Source organism: Myotis nattereri (assembly GCF_964212035.1).
Source record: "Myotis nattereri genome assembly, chromosome: 16".
Lineage (NCBI taxonomy): Eukaryota > Metazoa > Chordata > Mammalia > Chiroptera > Vespertilionidae > Myotis > Myotis nattereri.
Window position 1 is genome coordinate 35265093 of NC_138091.1, and position 14983 is coordinate 35280075.

Genomic DNA, 14983 nt, shown 5'->3' on the forward strand with positions numbered 1-14983 from the left:
ACTTTATCCAGCAAAGCTATCATTCAGAATTGAAGGTCAGATAAAGAGCTTCACAGATAAGGAAAAGCTAAAGGAGTTCATCACCACCAAACCAGGATTATATGAAATGCTGAAAGGTATCCTTTAAGAAGAGGAAGAGGAAGAAAAAGGTAAAGATACAAATTATGAACAACAAATATGCATCTATCAACAAGTGAATCTAAGAATCAAGTGAATAAATAATCTGATGAACAGAATGAACTGTTGATTATAATAGAATCAGGGACATAGAAAGGGAATGGACTGACTATTCTTGGGGGGGAAAGGGGTGTGGGAGATGCTGGAAGAGACTGGACAAAAATCGTGCACCTATGGATGAGGACAGTGGGTGGGGAGTGAGGGCGGAGGGTGGGGTGGGAACTGGGAGGAGGGGAGTTATGGGGGGGGGGAAAAGAGGAACAAATGTAATAATCTGAACAATAAAGATTTAATTAAAAAAAAAAAAAAGAATTTTAAAAATAGGTTGAAAGTAACTAAAGAAATACAAATATTGACTTTATTATATCAATATTAATTATTTCTCTCTTCCACTCTCTCTAAAAATCAATGGAAAAATATCCTCAGGTGAGGATTGAAAAAAAAAGAAAAAGAAACAGAAAACAGATCAATAAATGACAATAAAAACATTTTTAGGAAAATTAAAGTAACATCTATATGGTATTATTATAAAAAATTAAAATCTTAAGTCACAGGACTCATAAGAGTACTTCTAATTCATTTCAGATACTCAAATATGTGCCCACCACTTGCTAACTAATGCTAGATAGATGTTAGTCTAGGTACAGTAGAAGAATGTATACATAAAAAGAAGAACAAGAATACACCATAGTCTAATGGAAAAGAGAAACACATAAATAAATAATTAAACAATAGAAACTATGGTAAAGAAGTTGAATTTTGTTTTGGTTTTCATTTTTATTTAAAAAAAAAAAACACATTAAAACTTATTTAAATGAGGAAATTGCAATACAGTCTTTGCACCCAAAGTATATATTTTTTATTCAGTGGGTTGAAGGAATGCATTCATTAGTATTTCTTTTTTGTTGACACTATCAAGTAGCTGACAGATTTTCCTTTATTCTAAAACTGAAATGTTGATTTTCCTATCAGGATCTGTTTGCTAGTACTTCCAATTTGTTTATGTGCAATTATATTGAGGTAAAAAGACTGAACGCCTTCAAAAAAAAATCCTAACCTGTGAGTCATTAATGACATGATTAGCTTCCAGTTGGATAGTAAATGTAACACCCAGTTCTGATGAAAAGGATTTCATTGGTGATAACGTCCCAGATGTCAAAACAATCGTCCACACTTTGCCATTAATATCTGAAAAGGCCTAGAAGGAAACACCATTAGATATATAAAATCATCTTTAAAAGAGTCAGCACATTTATTTGTTTGTATTGAGTTAGAAGATAGAATTTTCATATACAACAATCAGCTTACCACAGCTGGATTTAAGCACCAAAAGTTTAGCACATGAACTGCAGTTTTCTGTCGTGAACGTTTCTTATTTTTTGGTGGAACAAAGAACACATTTTTATCAGAAATATCACTCTGATTTATCCAAGAATAAGTCTGTTGAATAGCAACTTTATAATCATCTGCAAACCTAAATGAAAGTAAATGTTAATTAAATGGCAAAGCTTTATAAAACCTATATTGTCACAGCTACATACAAGAAAAAAATTGATTATATTAAAACCGAGTCCTGTATCTTCCCCAAAATTATATTTTGCCTATGAAACACCTACCACTAATTAAATTCAGTAATTCTGATAGAAAATAAGCCATTAAGTCTTAGAAGCAACCCCCTCTTATAGAGATTAGATATCATCTAACCATCCACCCTTTATCATTCTCCTCCCTATGATCAAACACTACATAAATCATGGCAGAGCCAGAATTAAAATCCAAGCCTCCTAACTCCTAGTCCAGAGCTCTTTGTACTCTGTTACATCATTAGTTATAAAATAGATAACTAGCATTGTTGTTAGAAAAAACTAAAGTCGCTTATACTTTGTTACATGAGAAAGCAGGAAAACATTCATTTTTACTGAAAGTTTAAAAAGTTCAGGAGACTACAAAAATGTTAACTTCCTTTAATATTTGGGTCTCAGTCTTCATTCATTTTTAACAAAGGTATTGAACCAGATGGACTCTAGAATCCCATCATTTTATAATTTCTTTCAATCAGAGGCTATAAACACCTAGGCTTAAAGAGAATAAAATGTGGTATTCTCTACCAGTCCTCAATTTTTCTCTTACAGAGATAAGGTCTCGATGTTCAAGGCAGGAACCCTATAATCTGTGAAGAGAATTTTATAAAAATATTGAGAGCTAAAAACTATAAAACCCTTAGAAGAAACATAGGGGGAAATCTTCATGACACCAGATTTATCCATGGTTCTTGGATGTACCAAAAGCACAAGTAAGTAAATTGACTTTAAAGAAATAAATTGGACTTCAAATTTTTAAAACTTTTATATATAAAGGATACTATCAAGAGAGTGAGAAGACATCCATAGAATGGAAGAAAATATTTGTAAAGCATATATCTGATACAGGATTAACATGCAGAATCCTATCTAATAATAGACAAACATGGTAATTAACCATACCTCCGTTACACTTCCCATTGGCTAATCAGGGTGATATGCAAATTGACTGACAACCAAGATGGCAGCCGGCAGCCAGGCAGCTGAAGTGAACATGAGGCTTGGTTGCCCCGGTGATGGAGGAAGCCATGGTTCCCCGCCTGCGGGGCCAAGCTCTAAGCTACACTCTAAGCAACAATGTTTCAATTATAGAAGCTAAACAAACCCCAGATACCTGCTTTCAGCCAGCCGGCTTCAGAGCTGGAGCCGCAACAAAGTTTCAATTACAGAAGGTAAATAAATCCCAGAATAAAAAAAAAAAAAAGCCCTGACTGGTTTGGCTCTGTGGATGGAGCGTCCGCCTGCGGACTGAAAGGTCCCAGGTTTGATTCCAGTCAAGGGCATGTACCTTGGTTGCAGGCACATCCCCAATAGGGGGTGTGCAGGAGGCAGCTGATTGATGTTGCTCTCTCATCAATGTTTCTAGCTCTCTATCCCTCTCCCTTCCTCTCTGTAAAAAAAATCAATAAAATATATTTTTAAAAAAAGAAAAAAAGGAGAGACTGGGAGCTTCAGTTACAGGCTTGGCCTGCCTGAAAACAGCCCTCAGCCCCTCATCCAGGCAGGCCAGGCACCCCAGTGTGGACCCCCACCCTGAAGGGGGTGTGGGTAGCCTGAAAACAGCCCTCAGCCCCTCATCCAGGCTGGCCAGGCACCCCAGTGGGAACCCCCACCCTGAAGGGGGTGCGGGCAGCCTGAAAACAGCCATCATCCCCTCACCCAGGCTGACCAAACACCCAAGCGGGACCCCCACCCTGATCTGGGACAACATTCAGGGCAAACCAGCCAGCCCCCACCCGTACACAAGGCCTCTATCCTATATAGTAAAAGGGTAATATGCAAACTGACCCTAACAGCAGAAAGACTGGGAATGACTGGTCACTATGACACACACTGACCAGCAGGGGGCAGACGCTCAATGCAGGAGCTGCCCTCTGGTGGTCCGAGAACTCCCCACATGGAGGAGCTCTGCTCAGCCACAAGGCAGGCTGATGGCAGCCAGTACAGCGGTGGTGGTGGGAGCCTCTCCTGCCTCCTCAGCAGCGCTAAGGATGTCCGACTGCAGCTTAGGTCTGCTCCCCACTGGCAAGTGGACATCCCCCAAGGGCTGCCAGGCTGCCAGATGAATGTCTGATTGCCAGCTTAGGCCCAATCCCCTAGGGAGCAGGCCTCAGCCAGCAGATGGTCATCCCCCGAGGGATCCCAGACTGTGAGAGGGCACAGGCCAGGCTGAGGGACCCCCCCGCCCCGAGTGCACAAATTTTAGTGCACCAGGCCTCTAGTCTATATATATAAAAGCCTAAGCGACTGAACGACTGGTCAACCAGTCGCTATGACACACAATGACCAGCAGGGGGCAGATGCTCAATGCAGGAGTTGCCCCCTGGTGGTCAGTGTGCTCCCACAGCAGAAGCACTGCTCAGCTGACAGGCGCCAGATGCGGCTGGCAAGAGCAGCTGTGGTGGCGCAAGCTTCTCCCGCCTCCACAGCAGTGCTAAATGAGCTGCGGCGGTGGCAAGCACAGTGGGGCAGAGATGAGCAGGAGCAGCGCAGCACCTGACCCGGGCTGGACTCCTCCCCGACCACCTGTACTTCATGCACTACTACATCCCTCTGGGGATGTTGGATTGCCAGTCTCCGCCCGATCCCCACAGGGGATCTAGCAGTCCGACATCCCCCAAGGGGTCCTGGATTATGAGAGGGCGCAGGCCAGGCTGAGGGACCCCACCAGTACATGTGCACTGGGCCTCTAGTATATAAGCAACTCCTACAGCCCTGGCCAGGTAGCTCAATTGGTTGGAGCATCATTCCATACAACAAAAGGCTGTGGGTTTGATTCCTAGTCAAGGCACATACCTAGGTTGAAGGTTCAATCACCTATCAGGGCATGTACGGATGGCAACTGATGGATGTTTCTCTTTCACATTGGTCTCTTCTCTTCTCTTCTCTTCTCTTCTCTTCTCTTCTCTTCTCTTCTCTCTCTCTCTCTCTCTCTCTCTCTCTCTCTTCTCCCCCCCCCTCAAATGAATAGAAACATGTCCTTAGTGAGAATTATAACTCCTCCAACTCAACAACAAAAAACCCAATTCAAAATGGATTTGAATAGATATTTCCACAATAATGATATACAAATGGACAATAAGCACATGATAAGACGCTTGACATTTCTAGCCATTAGGAAAATATAAGCCAAAACAGCAGGAGATACCACTATGCCCATTAGAATGGCTAGTATTAAAAACAAAAACAGAAAGAACAAGTGTTGGCAAGGATGTGGAGAAATTGGAACTCTTGTGTGTAACTATGAGAATCTAAAATGTGCAGCTGCTGTGAAAAACAGTATGTTGGTTCCTCAAAAACTTAAATACAGAATTACCATATGATCCTGCAATTCCACTGCTAGGTACATACTCAGAAGAAGTCAAAGAAAGCACTCAATATGATACTCCTGCATAAGTGTTCACTGTAGCATTATTCACAACTAGAAGCCCAGTGCACGAAATTCATGCACATTAAAAGGGAATTAATTGCCCTAAACAGTTTGGCTCAGTGGATAGAGCATCGGCCTGCAGACTCAAGGGTCCCGGGTTCGATTCCGATCAAGGGCATGTACCTTGGTTGCGGGCACATCCACAGTGGGGAGTGTGCAGGAGGCAGCTGATTGATGTGTCTCTCTCATCAATGTTTCTAACTCTCTATCCCTCTCCCTTCCTCTCTGTAAAAAATCAATAAAATACATTTTTTTTAAAAAGGGAATTAATTAACAGAGATATTTTAATATTGCTATTTGCCCTTTCTCTATAATAGAAGTGTGAGAGATGAAAGGAAATTAGTAAAATGTATATGAAAATAACATATAAATTTATTAATAAACAGTAACAAAAGGATATAACAACAGAGGCATGATATAAAAATGACAAAAACATGATATGAAAACTACAAAAACATATGAAAACAAAAACATGATATAAAAACAACAGTGATGCAAACAATGACTGATAAAGTGATTAAATTTATTCTAGTATCTCCCTGTACACCACATTAAGAGTGAAAACACTTTCAGAGTGCTTGACTAATTTCCCTTGTGATGAAGTACTTAGAACTTTAACTGTAACGTCACATGCTCTTCAAACTCGAGAGAAAACAACATATAACTGACCATGTGCGAAAATGGGTTCAGTAGGAATATGCCTACTCTATCTAGAGTTTGTCCTTGAGATTTATTAATAGTCATCACAAATGCTGGCATCACAGGAAACTGTCGTTGAATCAATTTAAATGGGAGGCCAGTGTCAGATGGGGACAAATCAATTCTTGGAATCAGAACAACCTCTCCCTCTGCAGATCCTGTTAATACTTCAGCTTCGGTAATGTTAGGTCATAATCTTTTGATAATAAATCTGGTACCATTACAAAGACCCCATTTACTATTAAGATTTCTCAACAGCATGATGATTGCACCCACTTTCAATTTTAATTTATGACACGGCATTCCCAAAGGAGTAATACTATTAAGAAATTCGGTGGGAAAATTTTCCTTTTCACCATCATCTGTGGAATCAATGGAATCATCACTCAAATATGTGTGAAAATCTCCATCGAGTATATCCAAAATTTCTTTATTTAATTTTTGAACATGCTCATTTTTTGGACAAAGAATTGCACGTTTAGATATATTTTTAATATTATCTATAGATATAGTATTTCCAAAGGTAGCTTCAATAATAGATCCATTACAAACCATTTCACAGGGGATTTCAATAATATCCATTCCTAAATGAAAACTGCTATCAAGTTTGCCATCTCCAAGTTTTACTAACCATCCACTATAAGCAGAATCCTCTGATCTCATATTTGTTGTAAGAGACAACTTTCTGAAACATCCCCAAACATTGCAGTACTTTAAACTCGTTTGTACTATGGCCGATCACATAGCATGCAGTACAATACTGAGACATTGTCGAAAATCTCCTCTGAGAAGGAGAACTTTCCCACCAAGTATAACATTCAAATATGTCTTAGTAATCTGTCTATGGCGTTTATAGCATGACTGGGTGCCATGGTGCATTCATCAACAGGGAGAAGTTGCGCCTTTTTAATAGTTTTAGCAACTTCACTCTTTATATTGAGTCTAGAAATTGAAGTTTCATTTAATGGAATCGGTAATTTATATTGGGAATGAAAGGTGCTTCCACCAAGAAGTAAATTTGCAGCAATTCCTGTAGACGCTGTGGGTAAAACAGTACCACCACAACCTCTAATATAATGTATTAAAACTTTATACAGATATGCAGGTGAATAGGATTCCTAGCTGGCAGGCCCCTGACAGCAAGCTGGCCACCTGTGGATTCCGTAAGGAATGGGGCTCCCTCCTCCCTCCTGTCAGGGTCCGGGCTGCAGGTGAATGGGGTTCCTGGCTGGCAGGCCACTGACAGCAAGCTATTCAATAGCAGGTTCTATGAGGAATGGGGCTGCCTCCTCCCTACTGTCAGGGTCTGGTTTGAAGGCCGGACTCAGTACTTCCACGCTCAGCTCCGAGGGTGGGTTCCTGCCTGAAACCTTGCCCTCTGGGAAACAGCTGGGGGAGGGCACAGCCGTTTCCAAGACGACCCCTGCAGGACTGACTTCCTTCCTGTTGGTCAAGGTTCTGGACATGATGTTACACCCAGGGTTTTTATATAAGTAGATTGGCAAAAGGTGCAAACAATTTAAATGTACATCAATATGGTAAACTAAATGTGACATATATATATATAGAATATTAATCAGCCATTAAAAAGAATGCTATTCTGATATATGTTACAGCACAGATGAACCTTGAAAAGTGAAATAAGCCAGACACAAAAGAACAAATATATATGGTTCCACTTATATGAGATACCAAGAAAGGGCAAATCCATAAAGATCAAAGTAGAATAGACGCTGTGAAGAGAGGAAAATGGTAGATATTTGGGAGATATTGTTTCATGGGTATAGAGTTCCTATTTGGGATGACAAAAAAGTTCTAGAAATGGTTAGTGGTGGTGGTTGCACAACAATGTGAATCTACTTAATGCTACTAAAATGTACACTTAAAAATGTTTAAGAGGATAAATTTTATGTTATGTACATAATACCACAATTTAAAAAACAAAATACTAGAATCAGGGAGTACCATAACTGCTTTTCATTTTCCACAATTCACTAAATAGAGGCTTTATGCAATAAGAAACTTTCTAATACTGGAAGAAACATATATAAACTATACTTAAAAGATAACTTAAATGCTTAAATTTAGTCCTAGAGAACTATAAACTTAATGCTGAATTAGTGTATCTATTGATTTCAATACTTATTTCCATTAATAAAGACTAATTTCAATTAATCTGAATCTGTGCCAAGAAGAGCAATATTTCTACCAATTGTTTATTATTATCCTATGTACTCATACAAAATAAGAATGTACTAAACACATGCTAACATCCAGTAAGGCTAATATTTTTTTAAATATATTTTATTGATTTTTTACAGAAAGGAAGAGAGAGGGATAGAGAGTTAGAAACATTGATGAGAGAGAAACATCGATCAGCTGCCTCCTGCACACCTCCTACGGGGATGTGCCCACAACCAAGGTACATGCCCTTGACCGGAATCAAACCTGGGACCTTTCAGTCTGCAGGCCGCCGCTCTATCCACTGAGCCAAACCAGTTAGGGCAAAGCTAATATTTTTAAGAGAAAAAATACAGATCAGATATCTTCATTTACCTGCTATTTTGCCTAAAAAGATAGTCAAGCACCATAAAAAGTCCTTTGAGCATTATTTGAGTTGAAGCACTAATAACAGGTACTTCTCTTGTCTCCTCTTTACCATGAACCAGTAACATTTTTTCTTCTTTTTGAAGGACAGCAGAAAAATGTCCCTATAAGAAATTACAATATTAAGTATACAGTGGGGAAGTGTTAAGCAGTAAAACAAACTTTTCAAAGCTATCATGAAACCCAAATGAAATATACATTGAAATTTTAGGCAAACATTACTAATACACAAATGCTAACAATATGCTTTGGGTTCCCACATTATCGTCAAAGACCTTTAATAAAATTATATATTTAGGAGGTTCATTACATCTTCAGGTAATCAGGATATTATTTAGTACCCTTCAAAAGTAATGAACTACATAAAAATGTACTTACCAAATGGCTTCTCCATGGAGCTTAAAAGAGTTGATATGTCACCTAAATGTCTGAATTATTTTCAGTGTACTATGATACTCAAAATAATACGACTATATTACAAGAAAAATTAAATGAATGAACCAAAGCTAATTCTAAAATTCAAATGGCAGAGTAAGGCCAAGAATAGCCAAGATCATTCCAAAGGAAAAGAACAAAGTGAAGAGATATGCCTTACCAGATATATCAGCATTTTTCTAACAGTAATAACACATGACAGTTTAGATCAGTGGTTCTCAACCTTCCTAATGCCGCGACCCTTTAATACAGTTTCTCATGTTGTGGTGACCCCCAATCACAAAATTATTTTCGTTGCTACTTCATAACTGTAATTCTGCTACTGTTATGAATCATAATGTAAATATCTGATATGTAGGATGTATTTTCATTGTTACAAATTGAACCTAATTAAAGCATAGTGATTAATCACAAAAACAATATGGAATTATATATATGTTTTCTGATAGTCTTAGGCGACCCCTGTGAAAGGGTTGTTAGACCCCCAACAGGGTCGCGACCCACAGGTTGAGAACCGCTGGTTTAGATAAACAGAATCATAGAATAGAGTTCAAAATTAAATTCACACATGAATGAAAAATTAGATGTGACAGATATGGCATTACAAATAGAGGGAAAAGTGGACTATTTAGTAAATGAGAAAATTCACTATCCATACAGGAAATCAAAATGGATTTCCTACCTCACGAGATAACACAAAAACAAATCACATACTCATAACATTTTGCATACTATTTCATAATGTTCACAGTATCCCATAGCCCACTCATGATCTCCATCCACCTAGGTTTATATAACCACTATTCTGAGAACAAAATATGAACTTCTTACCTATTTATTTTCCAAATTTTTAACTTTTACAATTAACAAAATAAATTTACAACCTAAAAATATTGACTTCTTTTATCTTTGAACTAGTGGTCCAGCGCGCAAAATCGCGTGAGACCCAGACCTGCGGGAAATTGCGCGATACCTGGGACCCCCAAGTCCCACCGCGCCACGAGACCCAGAGTCAAGTCCCTGCCCACTGTGTGCACCTCGCCACGCAGGCAGCCTCCTGGTGACCAGTCTTTGGTCCTTACGCCATTAGGGCCACTGGGTTTTTATAATATAGATAAGCAATTCATTTCTTTAAGCCTCATTTCCTTCAAACTAAATACTACTACTTTTTCATCCATAATTTATGCCATCACACATAAGCCTATCAAACTTACATAATAAAATTTTAAAACAAATTGCTATATTTTTTACCCTGGATAAAACTTATTCACTATTAATCATTTCTAATTCACTAAATGAATTTCCACAGGTGGAAATCTTACCTGCAAAATGGGAAAAGTAGCAGTGGTGATGCCCATTTTGTGGAAATTTAAGAGCATTTCACTTCCACTCCATATTTTACAGGATGATTCATAATCCCGTTCCACAAGATGTTCAGAGTTTGCTTCTAACCAACTGGAATAAAATAAAATAGTCCCCATCAACCAGTATCATCCTATAGGCACCATTTTCACAGAACAGAGAATTGAGATATGTTCATCTGGATTCCTTGAAGCACTTAGGACACAAATATGGACTAATTAAGACATATTTGTGTCCTAAAAGCATGCAAATCTCACACTAGTATTACAAAATAAACATTCACATAGCTAAAAAGCAAGCTTTCAATCAGAAAACAAACAAACAAATAGGCTTTTATTCACAAAAGAAAAACAGGCAGCATTTTGTGGATTCAGCTGCTTTACTTGACTCTCTCCAAATGAGAGCCATGTCTTGGGAGCTTCATCCCAAATACACATTAAAGAAAATACAAAACTACCTAATAAAAAAATTTAAGTTACATATTAACACACAAAAAAGATAATTAGTAGAGCCCTGGCTGGTTTTGCTCAGTGGGTAGAGCATTGGCCTGCGGGCTGAAAGGTCCATGGTTCTATTCCCGGTTAAGGGCACATGCCTGGATTGTGGGCTCGATCGCAGTAGGGGGTGTGCAGGAGGCAGCCGATCAATGAGTCTCTCATCATTGATGTTTCTCTCTGTCCCTCTCCCTTCCTCTCTGTAATCAATAAAAATATATTTTTTTAAAAAGTGAGTTACTAGAAAATATATAAATATATTCATTAATTTATATACACATGTGTACATCCAATAAGTGCTTAAATGCCAATTATTATGCCAGACAACTATACTAGGTAGTAGAAATACAGCTGTACATAAAATAGGGAAGGCCCTTATTCTCATGGAAATTACATTCTACTAAAGGAAGAAAGAAATTTAGAAACAAATACATGAACAAGAAAATATCAGGTAGTAATAAGAAGTATAATGAAACTAAATTAGATTAATATAATCTAATTGCTACTTTAATTTGAATATCAAGAAGGCTCTCCCTGAGGTAACATTTATTCTAACAATTGAAGGCAAATGTACTTGGTCATGGCAGTATTAAAAGCAAAATGTACCCAGTCCTGGGAGAATCAGAAGAAATCATGCAAAGATCCTGAGGTGGTTCACAAATTATCCTCCTTTAAGGACCTGAAGAAAGCCAATGTATTTGCAACACAATGGGCAAAAAGGAATAATGGTATGAATAATGTTAGAGTGATAAGCAAGAATCAGATCATGTTAAGCCAGGATAAGAAATCTGAATTCTATTCAAAATGCAATGGGAAGGTTTTAAATGGAGGATTTTAAAAGAGAGAGAGAGAGAGAGAGAGAGAGAGAGAGAGAGAGAGAGAGAGAGAGAGAGAAACCATCTATTCTAAGTGTTTAAAAGATGATTCCTGCTTCCAAGTCACAATGGAGAAAGGCAAGAGTGAAAGCGGAGACTGGTCAGGAGGCTGTTACAGTATTCTAGTTGAATGGTAGACATGAGACTGAGGAATTTGGGATATATTGTGCAGGTGGCATTTACAAGACACTGATAAATTGAATGAGGTGGGGCGGTAATCGAAAATTATACTTAAATTTTCTATTTGAGAAAATGATTAGTACTGTTTGCTTAGATGAGAAAGACAGGGGGTTAGGTAGGGGAAGGGAATAAGTTTTGTTTTGGAAAGCTGAAATTTTATATCCAAACAAAGATATAAAGTATAGTTGGATTTATGAACATAGCACTCCTGGGAGAGGCTGGGGCTAGACACAGGTTCAGGCCTCGGCAGTACTGCTGTGGGACTGGGTTATATAATTTAGGAGAAATGCAGAGCTAGAAATGAAATGAGGTCCTAGGACAAAGTCCTGAGGCACTTCAACATTTAGACATCAAACAAAACAAGAACTATCAAAAAATTGAGAAAGAATGGACTCATTATGCATAAACATGCACTAAATGATAAATTTGTATAGGAGGACAAGAACTAAGCATATGGGGGTGGGGTGAGAAGGAGGTTTTTACAACAGAAATTTGTGTATACCTTTTCTGTTCAAACATGTGACTATGTAACTTTCACATTTTTAAAAAGTATACTGTTAAAGGAACAGAAAAATGCTGAGACAAATGAAATAGGATGTAGAGTCAGGGGAGGTTTTTTCCAAGATCCTATATAATAAAAGCCTAATATGCTAAGTGTCCAGTCATCCATTCAACCAATCAAAGCGTAATATACTAATGATATGCTAAGACTGCTCAACCGCTCGCTATGATGTGCACTGACCACCAAGGGGCAGACAGTTGGCTGGTCGACCAGTGGCTATGACGTTCACTGACCAACAGGGGCAGATGCTCCAACTGGTAGGTTAGCTTGCTGCTGGGGTCCAGCCGATCAGGACTGAGTGACAGGCTGGACACACCCTGGAGCCCTCCCACAATTCCTCCCCAGCTGGCCAACCTCCCGCATCCCTCCCCGGCTCCAATCGTGCACCAGTGGGGTCCCTCGGCCTGGCCTGCGCCCTCTCGTAATCCAGGCTGAGGGATCCCCCCCAAGTGCACGAATTTCGCACCAGGCCTCTAGTAAAGAGATAAAAAACCTAATGTCTAATGAAAGAGAAATTATGTAATATAAATCTTAATGAAATTACTACTAAATATATTATTTTATAGTACTGAAATATTGGTTAATTGAAATTCATTGGTTAATTGAAATTCTACTCAAACTGGATGATAAAGCAATAAATTAAAGCCATATCCAGAATTTTAAAATGTTAATTAAAACCATTAATTTATGTACAGCCCAATGTCCTATACACAGCATAAGTGGCTGTTAAATTATCCTGTTAAATTAAGATAAGATTCACAATTATCAATTTAAAAAAATCTATTCTGTCCATTATGTTCTTTTGAATAAGACAAAGTTTGGACTAGACCTATTTTTAAAAGTTTAACTGATAAGGAACAATCCATTTCCAAAGTAGCCTGGTCAAAGTTTGCTAACAATAAATACTCTGCAAAATAAAACATGTTTTTAATACAAAGGCAGCACAAATGACACTGATAGACAAATGTTCTTACTTAATGAGACTGCAGCACACAGCTTGTAAGGGTTCATGGTCTTTCTTCCTTATGTTATTGTTGACCATGCTATCTAGTTCATCTCGAGCAAACCGAAGCTGAACTTCCGTTATACTATAACTTGCTGATTCCCGAGCACAGTCCTCAATGTTATGAGCTTCATCTAAAATGACAACCTGTTCTTTCAGATTGATATCCATCTATAAGATAAAAAAAATTCCCCGTAAAACTTTCAGCAAAATGCATTTAACAGCCGTAGGTAAGATGTTTCATTTAAAAATTCACACTATAGGCCAATATTGCACGTGCAACTGATTCCAGGCCTTAAAACTTCTAAAGCACTAAAGCCAACCAAATATCAGCTCAACATTACAAAGTTTGCCATTTTTCACTCTCAAAATACTTTGCAAACCTATCACAACCAAAATAATGTGTTAAGTGAGCCTGGATTAAAGTATAGCTGGCTACACAAAGGAGCATAAAAATCCCTCTATGAAGGGATCTCCAACATAATTTAAAAAGCAGAGTAAAAAAAAAACCTTTAAAAGTAAATTAACAATACAAGATTCCAAAGACTCAAAACATTAATGTATCTTTCATTTTAGTCTGTCCTGCAACACTTCATTGTAAGAACTGCTCTTCCCCAACTCCTATGTGATGTTGGTAGGACTTTTAATCTGTTAATCAAGGGACATCACCACTCTTACTACATGGGTAGACTCAGAGACTAGGCTTGTCAATTAAAAAAAGTATTACATCCCTACATGGTCACAGTGACTGGCACAACAATGGATATGAGATACAAACTAGGCCAATCAGAGTAATTTGGAGTGACTAATATAAGATCATGTTCTTTTTTCCAGGTTAGCTAGCTAGCTACCTATGGTTATCTTTGTTCCCATTGAAAAGAACTTGCCATCACAATGAAGAGTTAGTCAAGTGGTTTTTCTTAAGCTCTAATGAAGCTGAGCTTGTGTCACTTGCCATTGGAAAAGTCCTGACTAACACCAAGAAATGTCACAAAGCAACTGTCAATGAGTTACTCTGAAGAAATAATAATATACAGAGGGTTGAAGATGACTGAGAAAGAACCATAGAAGAGTAGGAAATACACGGGGCTTAAGGAGGAATAGGACTTGGATTTGGATAGAAGAGAGTAGGGCATTTCAACACAGGTGTCATCAAAAGCAGAAATACAGGCCTGGCCAAATGGCTCAGTGGTTAAAAATAAAAAAGCAGAGATATAGGAAATAACAAGGAGTCCTCAGGGGACTATAAGGTAATTTTTATTGCTTGATTGATTTTAGAGAGAAACATTGACTTGTTGTTTCACTTATTTATGCATTCCTTGGTTGGTTCTTTTTTAATTTTTTTTCTTTATTGATTAAGATATTACATATGTGTCCTTATCGCCCCATTCCCCCCCCCACCCCCACTCATGCCCTCACCCCCTGTTGTCTGTGTCCATTGGTTAGGCTTATATGCATGCATACAAGTCCTTTGGTTGATCTCTCCCCCTTACCCCTCCCCTCCGCTACCTTCCCTCTGAGGTTGGACGGTCTGATCGATGCTTCTCTGTCTCTGGATCTGTTTTTGTTCATCAGTTTA

At 38.4% G+C, this 14983-nt stretch overlaps 1 protein-coding gene across 2 annotated transcripts in view; it reads right to left on the reverse strand.

Annotated features, from left to right (window-relative positions):
- Window positions 1-14983, reverse strand: part of BRIP1 (BRCA1 interacting DNA helicase 1) — a gene marked incomplete at its 5' end in the record, with an annotated part of 117483 nt that overhangs the window by 54399 nt on the left and 48101 nt on the right. For both annotated transcript variants that reach the window (XM_081108822.1, XM_081108823.1), the window contains 5 exons: window positions 1235-1375; window positions 1486-1651; window positions 8443-8597; window positions 10251-10383; window positions 13376-13575. In XM_081108822.1, the coding sequence (XP_080964948.1) occupies window positions 1235-1375; window positions 1486-1651; window positions 8443-8597; window positions 10251-10383; window positions 13376-13575 (795 nt within the window). The remainder of the gene's footprint in view (window positions 1-1234; window positions 1376-1485; window positions 1652-8442; window positions 8598-10250; window positions 10384-13375; window positions 13576-14983) is intronic.